Here is a 16,484-nt window from a genome sequence, read left to right on the forward strand (position 1 = left end):
CAAGAACAAACAGGCAGAAGATTTACAGAAAAAAAATATCCCCTGTCAAAAATACAATCACAAACTAAAGAAGCAGGATAGGCTAGTAAAGAGAAGAAGAAACGACATCACTATCGGATCGTACACCCATGCGAACATCATAGGTATATGATTCAAGGGTGATGCTCCCATCCAACCACCCGCCCCGAGACATTAAAAACAAAACAAAAATATATATATATAACACAACATTACAAAGAAGTTTTTATAGAATGTTTATTTAAAGTAAAATTTGTAATTTTATAATGGTATTATTATCATAATCATTATAATGGTTATTGTATTAGCTGATAGCATGAGAAATGTAAGCAGTGCTGAGCTCCCTTCAACTTACCAAGAGACTTGGTCTATCACACTAAGTATTGATACTAAATCGATTGCAACATCATTTTAAAATCTAAAAAACGTTTTTGAGAGAAGCCAAGATTTTAAAAAAAAGAGAGAAAATAAATACACAAGCTTTATATTTCTAAAGGGATCAAGGTTTGAGTCACGTCTAAAATATTTAAAATGGGAAAAATTAAAACAATAATGTGGTATGGACAACAAATGAACGCAATAAGTAGCACTTAAATTTTCTTGAAATTTCAGATCGAACAAGATTCATTATTTCTTGATAAAAAATAAGAATCAGGCAAGGAGAAAGAATGTATCCCTAAGCAATGATTAAATGTTAATTTTATTGCTTTTCCCCACTCATTAATTTAAGTAGGGTGACTACTATTCAAGATCCAGGAACATGTTTCTCAAAACTTGCAACGTTATTTTCAATGAAAAATCCACTTGCCATGATATTTCTGTTTTACCTTAGCTTCTGAAATCTACAGAGTTGCCAAATAGAAACAAACTTTGCTGCCAACGATTAAGTGCTAAAATGCTTAAAAATAATATTTTAAAATATAGTTTCAAGAGAGGAAAAGGAGAACAGAGGAAAGCATTGATTGCTGCCTATAAAAGATAAGCTAAAATTAAAACGAAAGAAAAGATTAATCAAAATATTACTTAAAATAACCTGTTGTAACTATCAAAACCAATCCGCGCATGAAATATCTGATCCAAGTCCCTTATTATCCTAATGACATCAACGCACTTTATGGTAGCAGACAAGTCTGTAATATATTCAATACAAAATGAAATGGTGGTGATGATGATTTGCGATCAGGGTAACAAAATCAGTGGATTCGATGAAAAGGAATGGTGATGAGTGAAATTTATTGTAACGAAATAATCCTTATAAAATATAAATCATGAACGGGTAAATGAAAGGCCAGGTTTAAAATGACACGAATAATACAATGCAGGAAACAAGAGTGGTCACAGAATGAATGATGCTGAAGCTGTAAGACATCTACAGTCTTGTGGTCAGAGATGATGGATGATAATAACATTAGAACAAATTCTTGGAACACACGCTAGACAAAAAGATGGCATTACATTTCCATGAACAAAGCCTCTACATTATGTTACATCATAATAAGCGTATCATTTTTATATAGCTTCTGGGCAAACGTAAAATCAGCAGGAAAATGTCTGCTGGTACGTACGTGTATTCAATTTGTGATGCAAGCAACAGTTCAGTTCAGCAATTTATACATGTTTTGTCAATTTTCTACTTTACTCACGTTTTCACGTAGGTTTTGTAAACATCCGATTAAAAAGCTTTGATACCGTTCATATTGAAACAAAACAATGTGGATATAAAATTTCCACCAAATTTATGCTAGGCTACAACTTCTGCAAAATGCGAGCTAAAGAACTGCTTCCATGCGTAGATTAAAAATGAAAAAAATTCTTAGCCACCATTCCAACTCACAAGGAAAGAACACACATATTGAAAATGTTCAACTCATTCATGCTTCACATATAAACCTCTTCTGTGTCATGAATCATGTGGAATAGAAATTCAGTGAAAGCTGTACACATTTATACAGGTCAACATAATTATGAAAGGGACTGGTATGCTTTGCACACAACAAGAAGAAAATAGATGTCATAGAACTGTTTATACATAATTCATAGCAGTAACGGATATTCATTTTTATTTCAAGCAAGTCAAGTTAGGAGCGCCCTGAACAACTAGCAATAAATCAGGCCCATTATCCTCTATGGATGTGAAATTTGTTTAAAAGCATGTGTAAAAATGACGTATATACAATGCTAAAAATTAAAACATAATAAGATCTTACTACACTGATTAGTATCAACATCATTATAGAAATTCCTCCTCTCCCTATCACAATTGGTCAACAGAAAACTGCAAGTGGAAACAGGCCTGTCAAACAATACACTAAAAATCAACTTTCAAACAAGTTCCGCAACAACAGCCACGCTAAAATGGTTTGCAAAGAAAAATTTTTTTTTTTTGTTTTGTTTGTTTGTTTTTAAAAAAATCTACTTGTTCAATCATCTGTAACTCCATCGACATCCTTTCTCTAGCTAATAAAATGAAAGAAAAGAATTGTTCCGACAGAAAAAGAATTCTGCCACATAACGACCCCCAAAAAGTATATGTTTTTAATTTTCAATTTTGATGAGGAAAATGTTAAAATACTACAAATAATTCATCAATATCTTTAACACATTGATAAATTAATATGACCCTTAGCTTGCCAAAAATAGGAACATCTTGGAAGAAGCCTCAATCGAAAAGAACGAAAGACAAATTAATAGTCATCTCTTAGTCCATGATATTTGAAGAAAGTAAAACGTTTCTGCCAAATTGAAAAAAAAAAAATGGTTTAGTCAGTGTACAGATTTCTACTCACAGTCCTACACAGAGACTGTAGTGTGACCGGATATTTCTTAATTAGGCACGATGTGAGTGTGGATGGATGCTAGTGACAATCTGGCAAATCAATGAGTATTGCTTGGAGAAAGTGGTGTGAGCTTCACTGGATTGGACACCCAGCATCACTTGTGTCTAACTCTTCAATAATCTCATGTTTTAAAAAAAAAAAAAATAAAAAATAAAAAAAAAAAATCATAAATCTATTCTTATTGAAATGCTTATAAACACAATCAATTAAAATAATTCAAAGTCCCAATATTTCACTTTTACATTCAGATTGTAAATTTTTGGTCAATATTTCTATTGACTAAAAAGGAAAATTATAACTTCCTTTCTTTTTTTTTTTTTTGTGCAAAAAGGAGCAAGACTACATAAACGTAACAAACAATTCTCAAGTTTCTTTTTTTTTGTTTTTAAGGGATTAACGCATTTGTGACAGTTATAGGTCACCTTAGCGCCTGTAAAAAAAAAAAAGAAGAAAATAGAATAGTAACATTTTCAGATATACAATAATAAGCAAACGAGAAAGACAAAGGGGACAAGTTCAAATAAGACAGAAGTAAATTCCAAGAGTAAACTATCAATGTATTAAGTTTGAGCTAACCAAAAAATCCCATCCAGATGCAAGCAAAGGATTCCACTGAGAGGAAAACAATTAAATGTTTACACAGAATCGAGTTTTTAAAAAAGTAATTATCAGTACTTGACAATAACAGAGAGATGATTTACAGAGGAAAAAAAAATCATCTCCCAAAACAAACAAGACACATTTGATCGTTTTCCTCTCAGCCAATGACTTGATGCAGGGCCAGGACAAAACAAAGTAATCCCATTCCAAGACAAAGATAGAAAAGAACTTGGAAAAGGAAATTAGATATAGGCGATAAAAGACAAAGCAAAGGTGACATCCCTACCCAATGGGAGGTCAAAAGACAACCCCCCCCCCCTCTCCCCCCAAACAATTCACAAATCAATCCATAAATTATAAACAATCTGGAATGGACAAAAAATTATAAAATCATTTACAATTCAACATAAATATTCAGAAAACAAAACATATTAAATTAAGAATCAACATACAACTAACATATGTCAGAGTCTCAGATATTTGGCAAATAAATATAGAGAGCGTATATAACTTTACAGGTTTTCAAATAACTTCTAGGGAATTATCAACAATTTCTAAAAATCTTAGTTAACAATTTAGCAGGAAAAAAAAAAAGGTTGCATTTCTCAGCATAGGAAAGAATCTAAATAGCAAAAGAAAGAGTTGCTGAGCAGGAAAGAAGATTTTAAAACCGTTCATAAAGCCGCAGATTCCTTATAACATCAAGTTTATAAAAAAAACTCATTAGCCACTATGGACTCAAACATAAAATATCTCAATAATTTAAAACCTAACTTTGCCAAGTAAGTTGAAAAAATGGTATAAAATCAATCAATCTATTAATTTCTGGGTACACAGAAATGTTAGCCAAATGCTGGTACACCTGAGCTCTGCAGTCATTAACTCACTTCCCTTTCTCTCCTTGGTCTTTGTATATTGATATATATATTATGTAAACACATCTGAAATTTTATTCTGTGGAAAACAGAAAAAAAAAAAAAATATATATATATAATAAAATAAAAAGTAAATGAAAATATGTAAAATAAAAAGTAAATGAAAATATGAAAGATTTTAGAAAACAAAAGTTGAGTAATATTTTAAAAATTGAACATTTATATTGAGAAATATCCACTAAAAAACTTTTTAAAACTTCCCTTTATTCATCCCTAAGGGGAAATTTTTCCTTAGGGTCTATTCCAAAGGAAGACTGGAATTACCCAGGCTACAGCCGCAGTGCAGCGCTGCAAAGTGAGCTAAGGCTAGGTGACTTGTTCAACGCGGCGGGTAGTCGAACTCTGTACATTTTGGGTACGAAGCAAAGACCGTACCGCTGAGCCACGCTGTCCCAAAGCGCTTTACAAGGGGTCCCTATTACAATTTGGGTTATCCAACCAGTAATTAAGAATACACCGTTTCAAACCCAAGGATTTTGAGATCCAAAATTATACCAAGTACGTAAGTTGATCAAACAGACAGAGGGTGTGATATCGAGAAAGATGATTTTATTCTTAAATTTAGAAAATTCTGCTGAGCTTGACACTATGTCACACACTTGACACACCCAATCAGATGACTGTATTAAAAATCAATGTGACTTACAAAAGACATTCCTAAATAATGGTTTTGTGGTTTCATTTCCCATCTTTGACATCTTCAATTTGTTGCACACACTCAATGCGTTCTACAGACATGTCAGGGTTAAACTCTGTCACCGATCTAATGGCATCACTCAAGGCCTGGGGATTTAATAAAATCGATATTTACATATCAACAAACAGATTCAAGACAACATTCGTACCACAATCCAAATATTATTCAACAAGTTATTATTATTTATCATCAATGTTATTATAAGATATTAATATTCTTAGTATTATTAAAATTATTAAATCATCAAGAAATACTATAGCATCAGGAAGTCTTTAAAATTTTTTTTTTTTAAAACATGAAATTACAGAAGAAAAAAACATTATTATGAAGCTACTAATTAAAAGTTTTGGGTGGAAATCAAATGAATGCACCAGGGGAATTATCACCGTTTGCATTTCCAAGAAAATAAGGACTATCCATTTTTCACATGGCAAAAAACAAAAAAAAAACAAAAACAAACAAAAAATGTAATTCTTTCTTTCTTTTAAATTGACAATAGGGATTAAAAAGGAGTCTTTCAGAGCCATTAGGCCAATGGAGCCAGAGTTTATCCTGGTTACTATAGCGTGAAATGGAAAATTTCTTGCTACCCTTTGGACAGGACAATGTCTATTGTATAGTACTTCTCACCAGATCTAACAGACCCAGCTAGCCCAGCCAACAAATCACTGCTGGGTGGACAGGGGGGCAGATATAAAAATCTCGAATTCACCCAGAATCAACCTCAGCCCCTTTGCATGTGAAGCGAGTGCTATACCAGCTCAGCTATTGGGACCCCACAAAAGAGAGTGCTATGTGACAATGACATTCTGTAATTATCATTCATTTTTTTTTTTACGATGAACGTGACAAAACAATACAGGTAGGTCAAAGTTGACTTACAGCATCAAAATCAAAATCATCGTCGTCATCATCTCCAGACATGACCACTTTCTGTTCCACCCGGATTTCTTCCACACCTCCTTTCTCTGTTTTGTACTGTAGATAAAGGTTTTAAAAAATATATTACTACAGTAAAAGAAAGTACAAATTAAGTTGTGATTTGCTTGATATTAGGTTTGGCTATAGTATCACAAGCCTTATTCTAAGCACCTTGAAGAGTCCATTTTTTTTCTTCTTATCATCATAGCCAAATGTAAATACTGAAAATTTCACTGATAATATGTACACCCCACCCCTCCTCCAAGGCCCAAAGCTTGTTAAAAAGAAATGATCTGTAGACATATGATGATGAGGGAAATCATGCATGGCTTACCATAATAAAAACAAAGTCAAACACAATCTTATACTTTATTTTTCTATGCAAAAGCATAGTGGCCAACTTTTCAAAGAGCTAAAAAGGGACAGACTAATGCACAATATTGTCACGACCCAAAATAGCAGACTGTTTGGACTATTATATAATAGTCTATATTTAGAACTTTTTTTTCTGTTCCTTGTTTAAATTTACTAGAGAAAAAAAGCATAAACCTCAGACACGTAAAGTTCCTTTCCAGACATAAAAAGTCCAATTTATTATCTTAAAAAAACAAACATTGTCAAATCAGGGCAGTCCCGATTTTAGCAGGACAGTTGGCAGCCATGCAAAAGAATGCAAAGTATGGCCTAAATGTAAAAAACGTTTTCTTACAATTGACTGACCGCTTCACATATCATTTTCTGTATTGACATGCTTTCAGTGGAGTATTAATCAAGATGTGCACAGTCATAAACATGGTCGACACCTATGAATCATCCTTTAATAAATTTGCAAAGCAGCCTTTGAAGGGATAATATCCACCCTTATAATTTTTAAGATGGTAAATTGCAAAGAAGGTATTTTGATAGTTTGAATATCTAAATAAAATCTTTTGTTGAGTTTCAGACTTTAAAAAAAAAAGTTTTTAAAAAAAATTCCACTATCAGATGAGTGCACGGTATGACCAAGATGTATCCTACTTTATGTCTATTTCTAATGCCACTCTGAATTCACAGACCAACCAGAAAACAACACACTTACTGTTGTCGTTTCAATTGTCTTCAGCCTAGAAGAATGGGACTGAGCAGTGATCAGCAAACCATCCTCCAGATCGGATGGGCAGCCATCACGCTCGTATGTTACAGTGCGAGTCTGCGTTTTCACAAACGGAATATTTCTACTGGACATGGGAACATCCTCAATATTTGGGCTGTATTTGACTTTTTCAGTGGCGACCGTTGGGGGCTACCGACCCAAGACCCGGCAAGAGGTGAGTGGAACAGAGAGGAAGAGAGAAAAAAATTTGGAAAGAATGAATTAACCAGAGAAGGAGGTGATAAGAGCACTGTGTAAAGTATTAGTTATGAGGACTTTTTAAAGACCGCTTTCAAGATGTAAAAACAATAAATATAAAAAACTTGTTTAGAAGTATTTTCACAAAATTACAAGTTGCAAAGCTTACAAAAACTTTTAATGAACCAATAAGCACTAAAGACCATAACCAAAGACAATAATCAATGTGGAAAAATAAACAAAACAATAGTAACAATCGTTATGAGACAGATGACTAGTTAAACTGATCCATGCCAATTTTTTAAAAATTAAAAAATTAAATAATCAATTAATTAACCAAACAAAAGATACAAATGAAAACACGTCCACAGGAAGCGAAACCACAAACCAAGATAAGTAACAAATAAACAACTACTGCAAACCAATACTTTTGCCCACAGGAATAAATAATATATTAGTTCTACTAGAGTGCAGCAAATGAAAAAAAAAAACGGCCATTCAAAAGCAAAACACAAAAAACAAACCAACAACAAAAACAACCCTTTTGCGCTCCAAACCTTTGAGTGTTGCAAGTCTTTATTTTTCTCAAAAGGCAAACATACATCTAATGAAAAGTTATTGTGAAAGTTTTGGATATCAATATAGTTGATAGATGAAGAAAAGTGAGTTGGGTATTTTTAAACCTCAAACTCAAATATAATCTTCACTTCAATGCCAAGAACTTCCTTTTCAAAATATTTATGAGGATTTGACATCAAACCTATGGAATGAGTGATGTTGACCTTAATCAGATCTTTGTTATTGTTTTAAGACTGTCAGAGAGGTTATTTAATTTGCATACTTTATTTGCTCTTTTTAATGGACTATAAATGGTAATGATCGCACACATCGCTTTGTGTGTGAGTAAGAAATGTTTGAACTGGTGAAAATTTTACTTAACATCAACATTATCAGGTGTAAACCACTATATATGAGTGTTTTGATAAAACTTTTAAAAATCTAAATTAATAAACGTATATTCAATGGTAATTGAAACATTCATAAGGTACGCCATCTTGCTTACGATAGTTTTGTTTTCTAAAATAAAAAATGTTACCATGCCAGCAGGTGCTTTAGATAAAGATTTTTAAAGAAAATGAAATTTGTTTATTTAACACAACACATTTTCAATAGTTTTTAAATTAAGAAAAAACCAAAAAAAAACCCAAAAAACAGAAACTCTCTGGATCCTTAATATATTTTTTGTTGATGTTATGTTAAACTTAGGACAGAAAATTATTTCAAAAACAAGTATCAAACCAAGGTTATTCTTAATAGGATCAATTATTAGTGTTAGATTATCTATTAAACACAGAAAACCACTCAAAATCATGCAACGAACAATAGAACATCAATTCAATTAATTAAAAAATAAAAACAAACAAAACACTACAATGAAATTTTTATTCAGGACAAGCAAGCAGACACTGAAAGAGGTATTACTCTGCATGCATAATTTTGGAAAGTTGTGTCTATATTTCCTCAATTAAGTCACTTAAATCATGCTTTGATGATAGTGCAGTAATAAAAATCCTTAATTACTAAATAAAAATCAAATGGTTTGTAGCACGTGCGGATTAATATAGACACCTTATAAAATGATTGGATGGAGAAAAAAAAACGTGAAAGGACAAAAGACAAAGAGATGAAAGAAGGTCGAGGAAGGATGCCACCCTTTGGTCACCACTGTGTCATTCTAAAACAGTTGCATTGGTGATGGAAGATAACATCATTATAGTCAGCCATGATTAGTATATTGAGTTAGATCTATGAAACACCACAAGCTGGCCTGTGGCCGGGCATGTTTTACAAACATGGTCTTTCAATTCAAACTACATGGTCTTTAAATTCAAACTCGAGTCAGGAGAAAGATTTGTTTTGGTCTCTTAATTCGGTAACGGTCTTCTGGCATTTTTATTGCTCTAATAATAACAATCAATCAATGAATTGCCATGCAGTATTATAATCTAAAAATCGGCAAAAAGCTTGGAGTCTAATATTTCAAACAGAATGCATTTGAAGACTTGTTACCATTCTTCAATAACCAATCACACAATTCAAAAACGGTTTACACAGTTATTAGAGAATAACTGTTGATTTATATTCCAACATTATATATATAGTACAACCTAATACATCAATAACTTCATCATAGACGTTTCAGATGCTGTAAATTATTACAATCCCAAATATGGAATGGGTAAGAGTCATTAAAATCCATTTTAACATTGCTTAACGTTGCAATGATTAATCCATAACTTAAGTAATACACCATTCACATAAAAGTTCTCAGAAAAACGTAAACAAAAAATAATAATGAACTGAAAATAAAAACAACAAAAAACAACAAAATAAAACAAACGTTTACACTTACCGAAATACTTGCCTACATAATTGAACATCAAATCTTTATTTTTGTTTAGACTAACAAACATAAACTATTCAACAGTAAAATGTTTTTCTTTTAAAACGTAAAAAATAAAACAAAACAAAAAACAAAAACAAAAAAAAACAACAAAAAAACTCACAAAAAAACAAACCAAAAAGAAACCAACCACATAAACTACCACCGGGTCTAACTATATTCTAAATAGATTAAGCATTGGCTGATAAATAGGACAATAGCCCAGCAGTCAAGGGTTCAGCAAAGTTAAGCAAAGTAAGTCATTATGGGGCTGATGGCAGCAGACTGGCAATTTGTCAGCATCGGCACAATGAGCTTATCTAAATGATTGATTTCTGCCCCTCAGAGGGTAACAGTAACAATATATTTGCACTGATACAAATCCTGCTTTTTTCAACAATATCCCTCTTATATCAAACTAGGTCTTTTCTGAAGACATAAAGAGTCATAAAAATTGAACTATTCCTGGCTTTTATGCAAAACTAAATAAATATGAAATAATGGAAAATGAAAGTAAATGAAAAAACACACAAACAAAAAACAAAACAAAACAGGAAGACATCTAGAGATAACTATTACTCACATCATTCCTATTAAAACTGTCATCCATAGAGTGATTGCCCTTGGGTGGGACGGGTGGGGGGATCTTGGATCTGCCTACCGTACTTGTGGCAGCAGGATGGAAGAATGGCATGGTGTTGTCTGCGTACCCACCTGACAAGGAGGCTTTGGTACCCTGTGGAGAAAAAAACACCAATTTGTGACTTCAAACTATGAAAACGGCTTTCATTCAGTCTTGTCATGGTGCACTATTGTTGATTATTACTTTAGGCCATACTTGGATGTTGAGTGGTTCTCTTCTGATACAGTTGAACTCAGGAAATCGACAATAACAAATCAAATGAGAGCTTCGATTTAATGAGGAAAATAAACAATCTTGTAATGACACCTTGCATTTGTAATTAACAAAAATGAATATAGCAGCTTCATAAAAGAACAAAATACCAAACGAGAAACACTTCGGCTCAAAACCCTTATTCGACCAAGAACAAAAAACAATGAATCATAAATATACTTTACTAAAAAAACATAGACGGCAGAGAAATATTCGGCATATATATCAGGTGGTCACAAAATGATGTGCCGTTATTTATTACCTTCTATTGTAAAAAATTATATAAATAAATTTTTCAAATTTTCATTACAATTAGAACTATTCTTTATTAATAGATATCAAAATGATTAGCTTTGAATAATATAAAATCTTGTAACACCACCTAAAAATTTCGATGTCGAAAAGATGACACAACTTATTGTGACATTTGGGCGTTGTAATGTTTAAAAGAAGACACTTGTTCTAGGCATGGGAAACTCTATGCTGATAATTATTTAAAACTATTGAAAGAAAATCTTTTGTCACCGTGAACATCTTTATACAGGAAGGAATTTTTCAACAAGATGGCGCTACATCCCATACGAGCAAACTGATCGTGTATTGTGCCTACAGTTGCCACTAACTCTGAGTATTGAATGCCGCTGCTTTCCACTGGATATTGTGTATGCAATTATGCCGTTTTTGCATGACGAATTCGAGGTTAGAATTTTATTTACCTCCACCTGACAAAAATTTAATTTATTGAAAGGGCCTACAAACTATAGTCTATGATTCTAGTAAAATATTGCAATTTTAAAACAGGTGTATCATTCTATGAATGATTAAGATGTAAAAAACCCTCACCAAAAAATAACAACAAAAAAAACTCCTTAACCTTCCAAAAAAATTTTAAAAATACAAACCCACTCAGTTCGAGTGGTCAACTCAAGATAAGACTAGTAGATGAGATTTAAATGAAGTTTATGATAGAAGTAATTTTTCATTATCCTTATCTGTCGCTTTAAAAGAAAATTGTGACATTTATAATATCTATCTGGAAATTTTTCCTCTACTCTGGGCACTCAAAGCTACACAAAGGAGCAAGTGTGACTCAAAGACCGTACCACTGTCCCTTCCTTTTAATCTGAAGACTATGATTTACTTATCAATGTTATAATCACTTCCTTTAACACAATCATGTACAATACCAAGCAGTTTATTACCTTTTTAGGTTCAGTAATTGGCATAAATTGTTGCCTGTTGTCAACATATCCCTCATCTCCGACTACGCCAGTCATATCTCCTTTGCCAACACCTAAGCCAACACCATATGGATAAGCACCTGACAAGCTCTGCAGATTTAATCAAATACAGTATTTTAAAAAAATAAACCATCATGCAAATAAAATGAAAACACCAAATAAAAAAATGAAGCTTGCAAATAAAGAAAATTGCAAACAATAAGAATTAAAACAAAATTATTAAGAAAAAATACTCTGAGGTAGAAATTAAAAAAACAAAACTGGAATGGGGGGTTTGGAACATAAAAAAAGTATTAAGTAATAAACATAATTCTTTTTTTTCCTACCTTAATAAATGAATAAGAAATACATACTTTTAGAACTCAATAGTAGGAATAATATATTTTGTATAAGAAATACGACCAAATAGTATCTTATCAACAAAAAAGCAATTGAATAATAGAAGACAAAAGAATACAAGGTATAAATGTTGTTATAAAATCATGTAATATCTTTCACTTTAGCGAAAGTAAAACAGATTGGACAGATGAGTCCAAATCAATGTTTATCGCAAGCAATGAGGCGGTATGTAGACTCTACATTAAAAAAAAAAAAAAGAAACAAATAAATAATTGCTTTCATTTTCTTGTAATTCGATCTTAAAGTTTTCTATTGATAATGTCATGCTTAAATATACTGTTTGTTCTCTGATATATTTGCAAAATAAAGTTTGTCAGAAATAGCAAAGAGTTGTAACAAATGCCATGCATAACTAGAATATGGTGTATTTCAAAATAATACAAGTGTTTTTGACCAAAGACCAGGCAAATTTTGGAAAATGAGGAAGAATGACAAAGCTTAAATTACTTAAATTATCAATATTCGTAACATACATTTAAACAGGCAAAAACTATTTCTCGATCAAAATATAAAAGAAAAAAAAAAGAAAAAAAAAAGAGAAAAAGTTGAGGATAACTCTAAAAATGGTTCCATTTCAATTCTAACTTCATGCCAAAATATCGAAACCAAAAACAGCATATAATTATAATATGGTATCATTTGCTTTATATTAGTATCAAATTAACATGATGCTTGCAGCATAGATGCGAGGAAAAAAAAATAATTATAAACATGATATTCAGAATGCAATTATTGTTTGGAGATAAGATTCTGTGGCTGAAATAAAAACTCAAGAACTACAGGGGTGTTGATATTAGCAAGCGTAGCGTTGTGCCCCAATGGAACGTTGGTAAAGCTTGAAAACCTCTTTAAGCTGCAGGCAGGCTCCTCCATGAACTGCATCAACAAATCTATCTTTCTCAAGATTCAAACGGTTGCCACTCGACTTGACCACGTCATTTATGTCATCATCTTGCCTGCAGATTACTTCTTTATCCATTGCTGCTCCTTTTCTAATGCGAGGGATTGTGTAGAAACTCACATACATTTTCTGCTCTGACTTCTTAGTTTGGACGTATCCACTTCCGTCATCTGTTGTAGGTTGATTTTGTTTTTTCCGAGGAATTGTGTAGTAACTCACGTACATAGTCTTCCCAGGTTTCACATAGGGCCCAAACCCATCGCTATGCAAGCCACCATGACCATCCAATAATACACCTGGCCCCTACAAGAATGCAAACTTATCAGAAATAACAAAGCCAAACTTGTGGATAAATAATTTCCATGGAACGCTCACATACAACATGCAGTTTCTTTCCTAGCCTGTCAAAATTTAGACCCTATTGAAATTTTTAATCAAACTGAGACTTTTGATGACTTGGAGAAAAGGGAAATGATATTGCACATTTGAGAGAGAGAGAGATCATTATATACATATATCCAAAATTCTGAAGAATAAGGAATTTTAGTGAGCTAGGTAAGTTGAAGCAAGTTACTTTTGGAAGAACGATACAAAACAAAGTCTAAATATTTGTAAGGAAAGATGAAGTCTGAAGCAGTAAAGAATTACGCATTTGTTAATGCATAAAATGACATATTACTACCAACTACTACAGTGTTAAATGGCATAAAAACATACAAAAGATGTAAGATGTATGAAGAAATATAGAGAACATATATGATTTGATAAGCAAATGCTTTGTATGAATACAAGTTTCATCTGAAAATATAATCTTGTGTTAGGACGCAAAGAGATGCAGACAGTTGCATGCCGAGAAGGCATCAACATCAGCAAGCAACTTATTAAAGAGATAGGTTGTGCTTGAAATGCAATGTTTGAAAGGTTTCATTGTAACCTTATCTCCGGCCCAGCCAGTTGCATCTTTTCCGCCCAAGGCAGTTGCATCTTTACCAGCCCGGATGGCACTAGATTTATCTGCACTGTCTTCAAAATCAACTGCCGCATCCTTTTTCTTCCGACCGAAGAAGCTGCCACTTTTCTTGACCTTATTTTTGTCCTTGTCTTTTTTGTCCTTTCCGCCTTCTTTATCAGTTCCTGGTCGTTTCCCAACCAGTCCAGGGTGATGGTAAGTACTCACATAATACTTCGCTTCATCATCTGGGCCATAACCTTCTTTCAAAGTTCCATCAGGATTCCTAAAAGGATTGAGGGCCTATAACAAAGGAAACCCAACTCATCAGATAGGAGAAAAACTTTGATACTTACAAGTATGCGATAAAATGTTATGGCGTCACATAAAAACTAGAAACACATTTTTCAGGGTAAAAAGTCAAGGCTTCACATGACAAGAAACAATTCTTGTCAGGTACAGATCCTTCTTCAGGACCAGTGAATAGAATGTAAAACACAAATTGGACACAATCTCAAACAGAATACATAAAAGTCAAAATAGATCAGTCTAAGATGTCATAACCTATAACGGACAGCAGATCGAATTGCTTGAATTTCTAGTCATCTATAAGCTTGTTTTACTGAAAAAAATTATGTAAAGCATGTACTTATTGCTTTTGAATCGAGTTAAAAAAAAAAAAGAAAAAGAAAAGACAGTTTCTGTGTTGCATACACAAGGCATTTTGGGAAAATTCCTGAAAAAAGTCTGTAGGAACTGAAATAATCGGTCAATATTTGAGGCATAAGTTTTCTGGTCAAAATGGAATAAATGGGTTTTGTCAAAACATGGCTGGCGAGACAATAAATGGACATGGCAATTTGGACCTTTTATTGACATCAATGATGTTCAGAAATTGGGGATTTATAATGGTGTTGTGTTGGTAAATACTCACATAATACTTCCTTTCGTCTTCTGGGCCGTAGCCTGCTTTGAAAGTTCCATCAGGATTCCTAAATGGACCGGGTCCCTATAACAAAGGAAACAAATCAGATGGGAGAAAAACTTACAGGTATGTGATAAAGTGTATATTCATATAAAAACTAGAAACGAATTTTTCAGGGTAAAATGTTAAGGCTGCACATAACAACTAGAAACAATTATTTTTACTGGTAAAAATCCTTTTTCTAGAGCACTGAATAGAATGTAAAAAACACATACTGTACACAATCTGAAACTGACTGCATAAGTGAAAAATAGAGCACACACAATCTTAAATTACAGAACCTATAAGGAACAGCAGATCAAATTACATGTATTTCTAGTTATCTAGTTAGCAGCTTTAGAATAATAAGTTCTGTTTTCTATCTGTAGTTGCTGAAGAGTTTGTACCCGGTACAAGTTATAGCTATCGGATCTTAAGTACTCACATAATATTTCATTTCATCCTCTGCATCATAACCGTCTTTGAATGTTCCATCAGGATTCCTAAATGGACTGGGTGCCTATAACAAACAAAACAACTCATCAGACAGGAGAAAGTATGTGATAAAATGTGTGGTTGGCTGAGAAAACCTGGAAGGTGACCAAATTTCATAAATTAATGTATGTATACAGTAGTATAGACCACATCTTCCTGATCATTTACCACTTTCTATGTCAATTAAAACCCAAGTTACGAATTTGTTTCTAAATTTAATTTGTTGCTATGGGAAACACCGAAAACCGTGAAAATTGTTTAAAACTTTTTCCTTTTATTTCTTATTGAAAAAACATGATGGAGAAGCTTTGTTTTGTATCTGTAGTTGCTCAAGATACATGTTATAGCGATCAGAGCTTAAGAAAGCCTCACAGTACTCACATAATACTTTCCTTCATCTTCTGGGCCATAACCTTCTTTGAATGTTCCATCAGGATTCCTAAATGGACTGGATCCCTATAACAAAGAAAACAACTCATGAGGTGGGAGAAAAACTTACAAGTATGTGATAAAATATTAATGCTACGAATAAAAACAATAATAAAAAAAATTTTCAGGGTAAAATGTTAAGGCTGCACATATCAACAAGAAACACTTTATTTTTCAGGTCCAAATCTTTCTTCAGGACCACTGAACAGAATGTAAAAACACAAATTGGACACAATCTCAAACAGAATGCATAAATGTCAAAATAGAACACAATCTTAAATGAAATAACCTATTAGGGACAGCAGGTCAAACTGCTTGTATTTCTAGTTATCTAGTTTAGCAGCTCTAGATTGAGAGAAGTTTTGTTTTCTATGATCTGTAGTTGTTGAAGAGTTTGTACCCGGTACAAATTATAGCTATTGGAGCTTAA

General features: G+C 32.7%; 1 protein-coding gene across 31 annotated transcripts in view; it reads right to left on the minus strand.

Annotated features, from left to right (window-relative positions):
• Positions 1-237: 237 nt before the first annotated feature.
• LOC144969605 (uncharacterized) overlaps positions 238-16,484 on the minus strand; it is a 119,209-nt gene continuing 102,962 nt past the window's right edge. For 11 of the 31 annotated variants that reach the window (XM_078908775.1, XM_078908767.1, XM_078908759.1 and 8 more), the window contains 10 exons: positions 16,007-16,081; positions 15,576-15,650; positions 15,101-15,175; positions 14,152-14,469; positions 11,879-12,007; positions 10,365-10,517; positions 7,087-7,290; positions 5,970-6,065; positions 5,037-5,173; positions 238-4,409 (listed from right to left, as the gene is read on the minus strand). In XM_078908775.1, the coding sequence (XP_078764901.1) occupies positions 5,069-5,173; positions 5,970-6,065; positions 7,087-7,290; positions 10,365-10,517; positions 11,879-12,007; positions 14,152-14,469; positions 15,101-15,175; positions 15,576-15,650; positions 16,007-16,081 (1,230 nt within the window). In that variant the 3' untranslated portion in view covers positions 238-4,409; positions 5,037-5,068. The remainder of the gene's footprint in view (positions 4,410-5,036; positions 5,174-5,969; positions 6,066-7,086; positions 7,291-10,364; positions 10,518-11,878; positions 12,008-14,151; positions 14,470-15,100; positions 15,176-15,575; positions 15,651-16,006; positions 16,082-16,484) is intronic. The other 20 variants (XM_078908879.1, XM_078908896.1, XM_078908890.1 and 17 more) reach the window with 4 other exon arrangements.

Source organism: Berghia stephanieae, chromosome 1 (assembly GCF_034508935.2).
Source record: "Berghia stephanieae isolate SIO BIC M18660-M18661 chromosome 1, UCSD_Bste_1.3, whole genome shotgun sequence".
NCBI lineage: Eukaryota > Metazoa > Mollusca > Gastropoda > Nudibranchia > Aeolidiidae > Berghia > Berghia stephanieae.